The sequence below is a fragment of the Talpa occidentalis genome, unplaced genomic scaffold (assembly GCF_014898055.3).
Source record: "Talpa occidentalis isolate TD23 unplaced genomic scaffold, MPIMG_talOcc4v2.1 talOcc4.11, whole genome shotgun sequence".
Lineage (NCBI taxonomy): Eukaryota > Metazoa > Chordata > Mammalia > Eulipotyphla > Talpidae > Talpa > Talpa occidentalis.
Genome location: NW_023601104.1, coordinates 36068878 through 36084687, shown reverse-complemented (window position 1 = coordinate 36084687; position 15810 = coordinate 36068878). Strand labels below are relative to the sequence as shown.

The 15810-nt window shown below is 35.5% G+C and overlaps 1 protein-coding gene across 11 annotated transcripts in view; it reads left to right on the top strand.

Annotated features, from left to right (window-relative positions):
* MYO9A (myosin IXA) overlaps positions 1-15810 on the top strand; it is a 191763-nt gene that overhangs the window by 35815 nt on the left and 140138 nt on the right. For all 11 annotated transcript variants that reach the window (XM_054688553.1, XM_054688550.1, XM_037502853.1 and 8 more), the window contains exons 2-4: positions 5664-6574; positions 13278-13372; positions 14046-14108. In XM_054688553.1, coding sequence (XP_054544528.1) covers positions 5735-6574; positions 13278-13372; positions 14046-14108 — 998 coding nt within the window. In that variant the 5' untranslated portion in view covers positions 5664-5734. The remainder of the gene's footprint in view (positions 1-5663; positions 6575-13277; positions 13373-14045; positions 14109-15810) is intronic.

Genomic DNA, 15810 nt, shown 5'->3' with positions numbered 1-15810 from the left:
ACCTTATAATAGGGCTTGGCAAACTTTTTCTATAAAGGGCCGTATTTGGTTTTGTGGACTATATGGTCTCTGTCACAGCTATTCAGCTCTGCCTTTGTTGTACAACAGCCTCCATAGGTAATAGGTGATGGTATGAATTTAGAGGACCAGGTTAAAATCATCTAGTTAGAAGAGCACTGGGTTGAGACCAGAAACTGGGTGAATAATTTTATTTTTAAAGAGAAGAAATGGAGAAAAATCTAGAAGAGTATATCAGAAAAAAGTGAACCTATCAAGAGAATTGCAAACAAATTGTCATGTCAGAGCAGTTTCAAGAATGAAAAGATGGCTGTCTTAGTCAAATGTTTTCATGTGGCATGTTAAGATGAGGATTGAGAAGAGGCCTTGGGATTTGACAACTTTATCATATTGGTGACATTTTCAAAGAGCACTGACAGTAGCTTGCTATTTGGGAAGAGGGTAAGAGAGTCTAGGTTAAGTGGGAATATAGACTAATTGATTCCCAAATATTGTTCTCTGGACCGGGAACAAGAGAATTGCTTAAATTTTCCAACTTAAGGACCATTATTGGGCCTATAAATTTTTGAAATGTTTCCCAGATGATTTTGATAAATGTTGTGGTTTGCCATCTAGATTTGTGAGTAATATCTTGAGACAACCCCTTTGTCCCAGCACAGAGCAATGATTGATAAAGTAACAAAAAGGGAAAGCCAAGTAGACATAAATGAGGCTCAAGTAAGGTAAACAAAACATTTCTGTGTTTCCAAGCGGCAGTATTGCTGGGGCAGACTGTAGGGGAAGTAGCTGAGGGTTTTGCTGCTTTGAGCTGATGGGGAAATGTCTTATTAGACTTGGGCTCATTGTGGGAAATCATGAATTAGGATAGGCAGAGTTCCTTAGTTGAAAAAGATTTCTGAGTTTAGTTCTAGGCCTGCAATATTGTACACTAAACTTTAGAGGTTAGATGTTGTGCTGTGTGTCTTCTGGCATAGTGCAGGCACAGCCTGCCGAGCTATAAGGAGCACCAGCTATTAGAACACCACCATAACTTTACAAGTAGCAGCTTGCTAGTTCAGAGCATATTCTGTTATTTCAGAACAGATATCTGATTTGAATAGATCCACTCTCAGAAAAATACTTAGGAGGGAAGTTGAGCAGTGACTACTAGTATTAAAAAATTGCTTATTTTTAAGCCAGAAAGAAAAGGAAAAATACTGGATGGTCTCACTCATAGCAGGAATCTAGAAAATTTAAATAAGGGACCAGGAAAATGAATAACAATAAGAAAGTGAAAATCAAAATCAACAAACAACTATAAACCAGACACACTCCATGGGTGGTGGGGGGTGGGGAGGGGAGGGATTGGGGTCAAAATAAGGGGATTGCAATTGTATGGGGAATATAAAAATAAAATTTATTTTAAAAAATTGTTTATTTTTAAAGGTATGGTTAATGGTATTATGGATGTGTGTTAAAAAGCAGTCAAAATTAGCTTCAGTAAATAATAAATATTTGTATGAAAAATAAAAAGAAATCATTCCAAAAAGTACACCTGTACAGTTAAATTTTCAAACAAATGAAGCCATCCAATGCCAAGAAAGATAGGAAATAAAATCAGCAACCAGAAGAGCAGTTCACTCTGAGCAACATTAAAATATCAATTTGAAGAATATTAAATTATAAATTTAGTATTTTCAAGGAGATGAGTGAGTGATATCCCTTAAATTAAGTCAATTATGGAATTTAAATAGAAAAAAATGAGATGGATATGAAAATAATAGAACCTTAGAAGTAAAAAGTGATTTAGTTAAAAAACAACATGATGTTTATGAGTAGAAAGTCAATAGGATGTCATTTTTTCCAATATTGTATCAATATTGACCAGAATTTAGAAGATTTTTGCAGGTATTTGACATACTGATCTTAAAATTCTTTGGGAAAGTAGCAAATGAACAAATTGAGGTGATATGCTTTTCAAGTATCAAAACTTACTGTATTATAGAAGATAATATATATCAATAGAATTATATATAGAAGATAGACTCAGAGATGGACAGATGGACTAGTGGAACAGAATACAGAGACCAGAGCATATTGAAATTTATATAGAATTTGCTGTATTACAAAGGTCACAGTATAAATATTTGGGGAAAGAAACTTCATTATGGTGCTGGTTCATTTGCTAAAGTGAATTGGTATGAAGTTTTACCTAATAGCATACATGAAAATAAATTCCGTATGGGTTAAAGCCTAAATGAGAAAAGCAAAACTGAGACCTGTGAAAGAAAATATAGGTCAATAACTTTATGTCTCAGAATAAAGAATATAATACTATGTAGGCTTTTTAAATATTTATACTTATTTATATTTTATTTATATTTATTGAGGTAATGTTGGTGTACAGTACTATATATGATTTAGTGGAATAGATTCACATATATGTTACTCCACCATACCTATCACCACAGGCACCCTGTTCCTTCACCATAGACCATTGGGCTGCCTACCATCTTTTTTCCCTCCAGATTACAGCTATGAGTTTGGTAAATTGTGCAGTCTTTCTGTGTTTTTTAATTTAGAAAATGAGGAAGAGGATGAGAAGAATAGCCCTTAGGGAAGAATTGTGAGAAATAAAGGAAATAATTCATGTGAAATGCTTAGAATAAATGAGTACCAGTGAGCATACAATAATAGTTAACTGCAGTTATTGTTGATACTGTTTAATTAAAAAGAAACCTGTAAAAGATTGGTAGATTTGACTATTAAAATAAAAAATTCTTGGGACCTCTGGTGCCATGAGGGTTAAGTCCCAGCACTATCATGCTATCACCACAGCGGCCCAAGTTCAAACCCAGCCAGGGAGCTAACCCACATTATGGTGCAGCAGACCTCTCCTGTCTTGGCTGCTGCTCCCCTTCGCAGTGTATTTCAGTAGGTCTGCCTGTTCTGCTGCCCACTTTGTCTCTGGTGAATCCTCTCACATACACCAACCCCCACACCTCTGGCCTACACCCCAATTCTTCTATGCATAAATAAATAAACAAGCAAATAATCTTAAATTCTCTATAGCAGAGAGGAGTATAAGCAAAATAGATAAGCCACTGATTGGTAGGAGATTATTTGTCACATATTCAGCTAAACATTCATTAATACCAGGATGTCTGAAAAACTTCAAAAAGGGAAAGAAAAAAAACCCATAAAGGAGAAAACGAATAAATAAGCAAGATAGTCCACGTGGAAAATGATAGGATAAGAAAGAGTTGTTCATCCTCAACTAATAGTCAGGAAAATGCAAATTAAAACCATGAGATGACATACCTTTTTATAATTAGTGGCAGTCATGCAAGTCTGACAATGCTAAATTTTGGTTAAAGAAGCAGTAAACCATGAAGTCTGCCTACACTATCTGTGAAATAGTTGGTGCAACCATTTTGGAAAGCATTTTATTAATATCTGGTAAAGATAAAAATGCTTAAAACCTAGCAAGTCCACTCCTAGATGTAAAATCCAGAGAGCTAATTGCAAAGACACATGAAGAGAGAGGTATGGAAATTTTGGCATTGTTTTAATAGTGTAATATTGGAAACTTTACAAGTGTTCACTAGGACAGTAGATTGATAAATTGTGGTATAAGGATACAAACTATGGAATTTAAAAAATAGATTTTATCTTTTAGAGCAGTTTTATGTTCACAGCAAAACTGAGCAGAAGCTGCAGAGATTTCTCCTATACTACCCGGCCTGCCCCCCCCACATGCATAGCCTCTTCCATTATCATTGTCCCCCACTGTAGTAGTATATATGTTTCAATTAATGAACCCACGTAAAATGACATATTATTCAGCAGTTAATGAACTTTACCATACATCTGCATTTGTAAATAGAAAAGACAATATTAAGGTAACATGTAGTGTTTTATATTACTATGCCTTTAAAAAATATATATATAGTAAAAATATAAAAGCATTCATGGGAGTAATACCAACCTCAGGAAAGTGGTTACCTCTGCAAAGAAAAGGAAGTAGGCGTTACTAAATTTACTCTGGTATTTTCTTTGTTTATAAAATTATCTGGAGCATTTATAATAATTTTTAAACATGCTAAATTTTTGTGATAGTACAGTGCTTCTTTTTAAGTGTTCTTTAATATTCTTTGTGTTTGAAAGATCATCTTGGAAAAAGGTAAAAAATGAAGTTTCTGAGAAGTATGTAATAGTGTTAAATGTGACTGAAAAGTATTTTTTCTTTTTAAATAACACAGCATCTTTATATATTTAAAAGGTTAAAATAAGTTGAAAGAAAGATTGATAACACAAGAGTGGTTTTTTGATGGGGCAAGTACTGATGGAAATGACATGAAATGGGTTTTATTAGTTCTGGAAAGGATATAGGACATATTTTCTCTGTAGAAAGCAATTGGAAGAGCATATTAGATGAACATAGGAATACATTTTGAGTTGAATAAGTTATTTAAAAGAAGTCACTATTTTCTCAGTGAAGTAAAACAGTTGAAATCATTCTTCTAGAGGTGTGATATGTGGGGTTTGAGAAGATTGGAAGGATATGCAGAGTACTTGTAAGCAGTGAAGTCAGGCTAGGTAAAAAGGTAGCATTGAAGCACAAGGAGGGGTTGAATAAAACTTGTAATGTTCCCGAGTTATAATTTTGTCAGCTCTGTTCAGCAAATTAGTAATAGGATCTTTAGGTTTCCCTTATTACCTCCCATACTCCCTGTAAATAAATGCTCAGTCTTAGGGAAGATACAGAGAGTCAGCTCAGAAATTCTTAAAAATATACTTATTCTATAAGCAGGTTCCTCTCATTTTTTTCTTGGTTATAACTTCATATACTTTAACTTCTCAGTTTATCTGATTTCATCTTCTTACTGTTTTTTTTTTTTTTTTTTAAAGATTGATTTATTTATTTATGCAAGCACTGGGTACAGTCAGAAGCGCGGGAGGGTGAGAGAATTCACCAGAGCCAGAGCAGGGAGCAGAACAGGCAGAAGGAGTGAAGTACACTGTTGAGAGGAGCAGCGGGCGGCAGGAGAGGTCTGCGTGCCATGTGGGACCCTCCTCCAGTGGCCGGGGAGCAGCTGGGGATTGAACCAGCTGCGGCAGCTTCGCAACCCGGCGCTCAACCGCTGCACCACCGGGGAGGCCCATCTTCTTACTGTTTTTAATGTCACAAATTTTTGCTCCATCAATAGTGTTCTTCATTATTTCTGCTTTATTCATAAGAACTTTTGGGTGTAGGATGATTAGATTTGTTTATTTTTCTGTTTTTCTTAATTTACTCTTCAGTGAGGCTCTTCAAATATATAGAGCTTGATTCTAATCCAGTTATCTTAGAAATATTTGAGTAATAAAAGGGCAAAATCGATTTTCTTTGTGCTCTTAGATTTTAACTTAAAAATATGATCAGACATTGAAAAAACTTTTTTTTTTTGACAACTTGCTGTTTTAGAAAGTGTCCACATTTGGACAATGAAATATTATACTATGTGGTTTCAATGAGACCTTTTTCAAAACTGCTCCTATACTAAGAAAAAGAATTTTGTCTTCTAAAAGATGTGGCTAACATGTTGGTTAAACTTTCTTGAGCATCAGGAAGCAATGACTTGTGTAAAATGACTTCTTAATGTTTCACATCTTTTATATTACAGTTCTTCTGCCATGAAAATGATTTGCATAATTTTGAATACATACTATCCATGCTGATGGGATAGGATCCAATATGAATATAAATGATGGAGGAAGACGACGCTTTGAGGATAATGAACACACACTACGTATATATCCTGGGACAATTTCAGAAGGGACAATTTACTGTCCAATTCCTGCCAGAAAAAACTCTACAGCTGCTGAGGTGATTGACTCTCTTATAAATAGACTTCATCTTGATAAAACAAAATGTTACGTTCTAGCAGAGGTAAAGGAATTTGGTGGAGAAGAATGGATACTCAATCCAACAGACTGTCCAGTTCAACGAATGATGTTGTGGCCCAGAATGGCCCTGGAAAATCGCCTGAGTGGAGAGGACTACCGCTTTCTTCTGAGAGAAAAGAACCTTGATGGCTCAATTCATTATGGTAGTCTTCAGTCATGGCTACGGGTAACAGAAGAACGTCGCAGGATGATGGAACGGGGTTTTCTTCCACAGCCTCAACAGAAAGACTTTGATGATTTATGTAGCTTACCTGATTTGAATGAGAAAACTCTCCTAGAAAACCTACGAAATCGTTTTAAACATGAAAAAATTTATACCTATGTTGGCAGTATTCTTATAGTTATTAACCCATTCAAGTTTCTTCCTATTTATAACCCCAAATATGTCAAAATGTACGATAACCATCAATTGGGAAAACTTGAGCCCCACATTTATGCTGTGGCTGATGTAGCCTATCATGCCATGCTGCAGCACAAGAAGAATCAGTGCATTGTGATTTCTGGAGAGAGTGGATCTGGGAAGACTCAAAGCACAAACTTTCTCATTCATCACCTTACTGCTCTCAGTCAGAAAGGATTTGCCAGTGGAGTAGAACAAATTATTCTTGGAGCTGGGCCAGTACTTGAGGTAAGTGTGTAGAAATTCTTCTTTTACTCTTAAACATGTCTTTAAAAAATGAAAAATGAAAAATTAAATTTTGGTATAAGTGTGAGAAAATGAGATAATACTGCATGGAAGTACAGGCATCATTTTTAATCACCAAGGAAAACTAGAAAATGGGAAAGCAAAATAGGCAATGTGGAAGATTGAAGACTCTGCTAATGGTAATATTTTTTTCAAGGGCATCTTTTTTTTTTATTTAAGATTTATTTATTTATACAAGAACTGGGGTACAGTCAGAGGCCTGGGAGGGTGAGAGAATTCACCAGAGACAGAGTTGGGAGCAGAACAGGCAGATGGACCAAAGACACTGCTGAGGGGAGCAGCGGGCGAGGCAGGAGAGGTCTGCTGGGCCATGTGGGTTTCTCCCTGGCTGGCTAGGAGTCGAACTCACGTGCAAAGGCTGTGCACAGCTTCATAGCACGGTGCTCAACCTGCTGAGCCACCAGGGAGGCCCCTCAAGGGCATCTTTGCATCATAGTGATGAAAAAGACAGATGAATAGGGTCAGGTATATCTCCCTGTAAAGGGAGATAGTAGGAGCAGAATTGCTGTCTGTAATTGAGTTGTGAAAGTAGGTAAATCAGGAAAAACATTTTTGCCTGTATAAATTTATCTTTATAACCTTAGTGTCTGTGTGTAGCAGTGAAATTGGGGAGTTCACTTTTGAAAATGTGAAGAATATGGGAAACGACTTTATTTTTTTAAATTCTCTTAACTGTGGTACGTTGGGATTCTCTCCATTGGGTATTGCCACTGCTGGGTACCTGCCACCAGATTACCCATAGTTCACCACCGTAGTCCATTGTGCTGCCTTCCCTGTTTGTTCCTACCCCTTCTCTACCCCTCCCCTCTTTGGATGCTTCAGCTCTATAGTCAGTTTTCAAGGGGTAACTTTTAAGGTTGTCCTTTTGGTTTTTAGTTTGCTTTCTCTATATTCCACTTATTAGTGAGGAGGGGATTGGAGAGGAGGAGGTTCTGATATTTATCTTTTTCCTTCTGACTTATTTCCCTTAATGCTTCCAAGTCCATCCATGTTGTTGCAAGTGGCATGAGTTTATCATCTTTTTTGATTGCTGACTCTCTCTCTCTCTCTACATATATATATATATATATATATATATATACCCCCCCCCACATTTTCATAATCCATTCATCTGTTTTTGGGGATTTAAGCTGTTTTCATATCCTGGCTATTGTAAGCAGTTCTGCAGTGAATTTGGGCGTGCAGGATTCCTTTCAAAGTAGTGTTTTTGTGGTTTTTTGGTAGATATCAAGGAGTAGAATTGCTGGGTCATAATGGCAGATCCACGTGAAATCTTTTGAGAAAACTCCATACTGCTTTCCATAGAAGCTGGACGAGTTTACATTCCCACCCATTATGTAGCAGGGTTCCTTTTTCTCCATCTCCTTGCTAGCATTATGGTTTCTGGTCCTTTTGATATGGGCCATTCTCACAGGTGTGAGTTGGTCTCATTGTGGTTTTGATTTGCATTTCTCTGATGATAAGTGATGAACAGTTTTTTTTTTTTTTTTTTTTTTTTTAATAGAGGCATGCTTTATTTATTTGTTTTGCTGGTTTCTTTGTTTGTTTTGTTTATACATGCACTGGGTACAGTCAGAAGCGCGGGAGGGTGAGAGAATTCACCAGAGCCAGAGCGGGGAGCAGAGCAGGCAGAAGGACCGAAGTACACTGCTGAGGGGAGCAGCGGGCGGCAGGAGAGGTCTGCGCGCCATGTGGGACCCTCCTCCGGTGGCCGGGGAGCAGCCGGGGATCGAACCGGCGCCGCAGAGGCCGCGCGCAGCTTCGCAACCCAGCGCTCAACCGCTGCGCCACCGGGGAGGCCCGATGAACAGTTTTTTATGTGCCTGTCAGCCATTTGTATATCTTCTCTGGAGAACTGCCTATTTAGTTTTTCTGCCCCCCCCCCCTTTTTAATTGGGTTATTTGTTTCTTTTTGTAGAGGTGTCTGTGTTCTTTGTAAATTTTTGATATAAGCCCCTTGTCAGATGTATGGTGTGGAAATATTTTTTCCCATTCAGTGGGGGATCTTTTTGTTTTGGTTATAGTTTTCTATTGCTGTGCAAAAACTTTACAGTTTTGTGTTGTCCCATTTGTTTATGTTCTCCTTGCTCCTGGAGGTGAATCCAGAAAGATGTTCCTGAAGCATATGTCATGGAGTGTTTTGCCTGCTTTCGTCTGTGTATTTTATGGTTTCAGGTCTTAGTCCAAGTATTTTATCCATTTCGAATTAATTTTTATGTATGTTTTGAGTTAGTGATCTAGTTTCATTCTTTTGCATGGGCTATCCTATTTTCCCAGCACCCATTTATTGAAGAGGCTTTTCTTGCTCCGGTGTATATTCTTGACTCCTTTGTTGTAGATTAACTATCCATATAGGTGTGGTTTTATCTCTGGGTTCTCTATTCTATTCCATTGTGTCTTAACCCTTGAGCCACCAGAGAGGCCCCAAATTTTTTTTAAGGTATTTATTTTCTTATATCATTGTTCATTTTTGAACAGTGTTTGATTTCTTCCCTCGGGTGTAGTCCCTGTAGTTCTTCCCCCATAGTGTCGAAGACTCATCACCATAGTCATTTGTGCTCTTCCCTCCCCTGATTTGACCCCCATCTCTTCCCCTCCTCTGGTGTATGCCTCAGATCTATGGTCAGTTTGCAAATTTTGTCTTTTTTTGACCCTCTGTTCAGTTTCCCTATATTCTACCTAGAAGTGAAACCATATGATATTTCTCTTTTTCCTTCTGACTTATTTTGCTTAACAAAATCCCTTCCACCTCCGTGTTGCTGCAAATGGCATCAGTTTATCTTTTTGGTCACTGAGTAGTACTCCATTGTATATAATACTACATCTCCTTGATTGATTCATTAAACAGATTTGTTTTATTATTATATGGAATTGGCCTTTAAATCAGAAAGGAGGAAAAGTTACCAAGAAATATTAATACTGTGTTTTGTATTCACTTCTGTGTTAAACTTTACTTGTTTTTACTTCTTAATAAGGATTTATTTTATTGTCCTTTAAGTTTCAGTTTGAATCACTTCACTTAGCATTTTTTTGTAAGACCCCTCTGCTATTGAATTCTTTTAGTTTTTATTTATCTGAGTGTGTTAATTTCTGCTTTAATTTTGAAAGGATTGTTTTGCTGAATATAGACATTTTGGTTGGCAGTCTTTTCACAGTGTTTTGTGTTTACTATCTCACCATTTTTGTCCTTAATGGTTTCTATTGAGAAATCATAAGGTGCCTCTCTCTAGATGCTTATAAGATTCATTGAATGTCTTACTTTTAATGAAGTTCTATTATTTTATATCCTTGTTCATTTTTTCACATTATAGGATTTCATCCCTCAGGTGTGGGTACCATAATTCTCCTACCACCAGAGCACCCATAATCCTCCATCATAGTCCATTGTGCTTTTCCTCCCACACTTCATTCTCATTTGTTGTCTTTTAATAGATTGATGATGATTTGTGGCGGTGTGGCTCTATCTCAGTTCATTTTAATTATAGTTAAAATGTTTAGTTTAATTATATATTTGTTTACCTTTTTGGATGTATTTTATGTTTTTCATGGAATTTCAAGTTTGGCCATTTTTTGTTGAAATATTCATTGTGTACCTTTGCTCTCCATCCTTTCCTTTTGGTGTTACCATTAGGAATATGTTGGTATGCTGGATGGTATGCCACAAGTCCTTGAAGCTCTATTCAATTTTCTTCATTTTCTTCCTTAGATTAGATCATCTCATTTGATTAGTTTAAACTTTACTGATTGTTCTCCTTGCTCATATCTTCACTTGAGCCCCTCTAATGAATTTTTCATTTTAGTTAATGTACTTTTCAAAATAGTAATTTTTATAACTTTGATAATGTCTGTTGTTAAGTCATATTTGTTATACTTTTCTTTAGTTTAAAATATTTAAAATACTTGACATATAAATCTGCATTTAGAAGTTAAACATCTGGTTCATCAAGGGACTATGTTGCTCTTTTTCATTTCTTTTCTCCATAATTTCTTTCTTTGCTTTTTTTTTGGAATGAAAACTGGGCATTTTTAAACACATAAAGTGGCAGTTTGGGAAATGAGATTTTTCTCTCCTTTCAGGGTTTATGGTGGTTGTTTGGTGTTATATGAGTTCTTTGAAGTAATTCTGGAAAGTCTGTATTCTTTTTGTGTGTGAGGGCTTAAGATTCTTTTTCTTAGTTCACTTAGTAGTCACCTTAAGTTTTGACAGGGATTTCCTTAAATGTCTTGAAGTGATAAGGCTCCTTGTCATTTCTGCAAGGTTCTCTTTGTTAATTGGATACCCTTCTACACTAAACCATGCAGTTGTTAACTCTGCCTTACATTTTACTTCCTGTTTACATAGCACCTGAAGAGGTCTGAGGTCTTAGTTGAGAGTTTACACTTTCCAGGGAATGTGCTTAGTCCTATGTATATGTTTTGCTTTTTAATTCCCAGAAATATTTGGGTCTTTCAAAGTCCCTTTTGTACATGTCATTTTCCAGACTTTTCTTTCTTTTTTTTTTAAATAAAATTTTATTGATTTACTCTTTTTTTTAAAGATTTTTTTCCTTAATTTATGCATACAGGAATTTGGGGTGTAGGCCAGAGGTGCAGGTGGTGGGAGGTTTTCTAGGGAAATACTGTGTAGGTTAAATTGTTTACAGTTATCTGTGGGACAGGCCTTTGGCTGTAACTCTGGGCTGATCCTTCCAGTGATTTCTGCGCTGCTTTTTAAATAAAAGTGTAATTGTAGGGTGTTGGTTTTCTCTTCACTTTGGAGAGAGGGAAATGGTAACTGGGGAAGTTAAAATGCTACAATGCTTGTCTTACAGAGATTCAGCTATTTCCCTTGATTAAATGTTTTCTTACAAAGGATCATTGCAAGCCTTTGGTTAATTTCCAGATTTTTCCAAAAGTTGATTTTTGTAGTATTTGTTTCTTTTATGAAGAGACTTTTATTTTGAGTGATCTTTAGCATTTTTTTTTTTGACAGCTCATTATTAATGATTTTTTAAAAAAATATTTATACAAGCACTGGGTACAGTCAGAAGCATGGGAGGGTGAGAGAATTCACAGAGCGGGGAACAGAATAGGCAGACTGACAAAATATACTGCTGAGGGGAGCAGCGGTCACAGCAGGAGAGGTCTTCGCGCCATGTGGGATCCTCGCCTGCAGCCCGGGATCTAACCAGAGCTGCAGAGGCTGCGGGCAGCTTTGCAGCCCAGAGCTCAACCGCTGCGCCACCAGGGGAGGCCCATTATTAATGATTTTTTTATTAATAATTATTTAAAAGAAATTTAAGTAGTGAAAATTTTTTGTATGTTTTCTTATGTAGTTACTATTTATATGGTTCTTCATTCTTACATTTTTCTATATTTGAATATGATAGCATTTTCTTTCTACATAAAGGACTTCCTGTAATGTTTCTTTTTTTGTGGGTTGACTTATAAATATTTTCAGATTGCGTGTCTGAAATTGTCTTTTTACCTTTTACTTACTTTTAAAGGAGATATTAATATTAAAAGAAATAGCCTTACAGTAAATTTCTGTGAATCTTAAAACCTTCAATTTGTATCACCATCTATTGACAATCTAGTTCCATTATTCCATAAAATTCTCTTAAGCTGTTCCTTACCTTCATACCCTTTGTCCTCTTGGACACCCATATCTCATGGGATTTACCTGTCTGATCGCCGTTGCTGCTGTATGATGTTGTGGTTGTTTTTTTTTTTTTTTTAAGGTCCTGTAAGTACAATTACTTTGTAACTGGCTTCTCTCATTCATCATTATGCCTTGTTGATTCATACAAGATGTTGAATATGTGAGTGTGATGGGATCCTTTTAAATTTTACTGCAATATACCTTATAGTAAAATATAGTCATTAAAAATGTGCAGATCAATGATACACATAAATGTATACACTCTTGTGACCACTGTGCTACACTCAAGCTATATTACAGAATATTTTCCCTTTTTCATTACTTCCCAACTCCACCCCCATTCCCAGACTACTTCTGATCTGTTCCCAGTTACTTTTATTTTTGCCTTATCTAGAATCTCATATTCACAGTAGTACTCTTGTATCTTGTTTCTTCCAGTTGACATAATGTTTGATATTCATCAGTGTTGATGTCTGCCTCAGTAGTTCATCTTCATTGCTTGGTAATGTCCATGGTATATACTTTGGGTCGCAATTTAGGAAGATTTTATAGTCTTTATTCTGTTTATGTAGTATTGCAGCTTTGTTTTAGGATGGTATAATAAAGTATGTTATGTAATGAAATTTCATGTATACTGTTCTAAAATTGTAATTAGTCTTTTTTCTACCCCCTCATTTCATTTTAGCAAGGTTTTAAAAAATTTATAAAGAAAAAAATCATTAACTCTTGAAAGTGAAAGAGAAATATGAATTTTAAAGAGCATTACTTTTTAAATTAAGATTTATTCTACTGAATAACATAAAATAGTACCTACTTGGTTCCATTTCAGTAATTTGTTGCTTTCTTTACCTTATCTATATGAGTGTGAAGGTAAAAATGAATTATTTTTTCTATTATATCTTTAGCATTTTGTCTCTTTGAACTGGCCTAGGCTGTATTTGCAATTAAAAAAATGAAATTAATAGAAGCTATTTATTTTAATAGGCCTTTGGAAATGCAAAGACAGCTCATAATAACAATTCAAGTCGTTTTGGGAAGTTTATTCAAGTAAATTACCAAGAAACAGGCACTGTACTTGGGTAAGTAATAATACCAGGTGTTGGAGCATGTTTATATTTTTGCCATTGCCCCTTCACTAAACCATACATTGTTCTTTTGCCCTTTAAGAGAATAGTGATATTGGTGTCTGCATTAAACATTTTTCCTTTGAGCCCATTATTCTTTTGGAAGAGTTTAAACATGAGAAAAGCTATAAGAATAATGTAACACTCACACATTCTTAACTTTGATTTATGAATTTTTAGCAGTTTGCTATCTATATTTATTTTTCTTTATTTTGTACATACATTCAGTTTTGAAATTCTTTTTGAGTAAGTTGGATATATAACCTGACCTGCTAATTACTGTGTTCTAAAGCAACCACAACCACTTGGTGTGATGAGAGTCCTCTGTTGTGCAGCAATATTCTTTATAACCTAAACAAAAATTTGAGATATTTGCAAAGCAGTTTTAGGTTCACAGCAAAAAGAAGTATGAGAAAGCACAGAGTTCCCAGATACCTTTCACTCTGCTCTCCCTGTTTCCCGTATTAATAACAGCTTGCATAATAACTACTGTGTTAAATTCTCACACCCACCCTGCATGGCAAATACTATGGTCTCTCTTTTACAAGTGGAGAAAGTGATAATAAAAGTTATTAAAATCATGCACATTAATGCACAAGCTTATCAACCAATTTTATTTTCCTTCTAGTGCCTATGTTGAAAAGTATCTACTGGAGAAGTCCAGGCTTGTTTATCAGGAGCATAATGAACGGTACATACTTTTATTTGTGTAATTAAATTAACATTTGTATTATGAAGATTTCTGGGATCTTTGTATATTACGATCCTTTTGTATATTAAGTTTTATACCATACATAGCTTTACTTTATAATTGTTATTTCTGTTTTGGTCAGAACACTATACTTTTTCAGACTACTTGGAGATTTTTAATGAATATCTGTAGAACAGTTGCCCTTTTTAAATTCTACTCAAACTTTCAGTACAGGAAATCAGTAGTATCTTATTACTCATTTGTGTGCATTGTGCCTTTGGGCCATGGTCCATGAATTTAGTGTTCTTTCTCTATTTGGGAAAAGTTTTTAATAAAGCTCTTAGTTCCATTATAATATTTGAGTTAATTATATTTGTAAATACTGAGTTAAATATAACATTTTACTTAGAGATAAGGTGTGTAACTTCATACCAGTTAATGAAGATGAAGAAACCAAGTATCAGAGATAATGGTTTGTTTCATGTTGCAAGGAAGAAAATAAAGAGCCAGAGTTTGAAGTTAAAAAGACCTGCATTCAATTGTTGTATATGAAACATTAGTATTTAACTTCTCTGCTTTTAGATATTTATTCACATTTTACAGTTGGGAAACTGTCCAAAGAGTTTTTTAGAGAGTTAAATGAAAGAATTTTTATAGAATGCTTAGTGTGGCCCTTATATATACCAAAGTTCAATCAAGAATTAAGAGCTGGCATTATCGTAATTAATTAGTTTTTTATAATTTTTTAACAGAAGAAAAACTGAATTAGAGATGTTTTAAAATGAAGGGAAGAGAATTTGAGGAGGAAAATATCTTTATAGAGACTTGTTGAGCTAACAGGTACTCCTATTAGAAAGTTATTAGTAACTTTTTCTAATACATTTTAATGAGAATATTAGAGAAATATGCCTATTTCCCTTGGTGTTGAAGAATCAATGGAAAGTGAAGATCTAGAACTTACAAACAGATTCTCTGGCTTGCTGAGTTTTGGTTTGCAGATGTATATATAATCTTTACTATATGTTGCTGGAATTGGTTTTCCAACATTAGTTGATATTTTGTGTCTATATTCATAAAGGATATTGCTTAAGGGTCCATCTGCTTAATGTCAAATTTCTTCATTTTTGTTTATCTGGGAATATCCTTATTTACCTTTATTTTTAAAAGGTAAATATATATATTATTGGATATATATTTTATTCTTGGCTGATAGTCTTTTCTCTTTCAGTACTTAAATGTGTTATCCATCTGCCTTTGTTCCTGATGAGAAATCATCTGTTAATCTTGTATTAGGATCCTTTTTTTTTTTTTTTAAGATTTATTTATTTATACAAGAACCAGTCAGAAGCGCGGGAGGGTAAGAGAATTCACCAGAGCCAGAACGGGGAACAGAACAGACAGAACGACGAAATACACTGCTGAGGGGATCATGGGGCGAGACAGGAGAGGTCTGCTGTGCCATGTGGGACCCTTGCCAGAGGCCAGGGATCGAACTGGCGCTGCAGAGGCTGTGGGCAGCCTCGCAGCCCAACGCTCAACCACTGTGCCAACAGGGGAGGTCCTTGTATTAGGATCCTTTAATTAGACATTTCTCTCATGGTGCTTTGAAAATTTTGTCTTTGAGCAGTTTGATTTGTTGTGTTTTTGTTTTCATACATCTCTTTGAGAGCTCTTTGAGTTTTCCCCCTGAAGTTCATGAGTT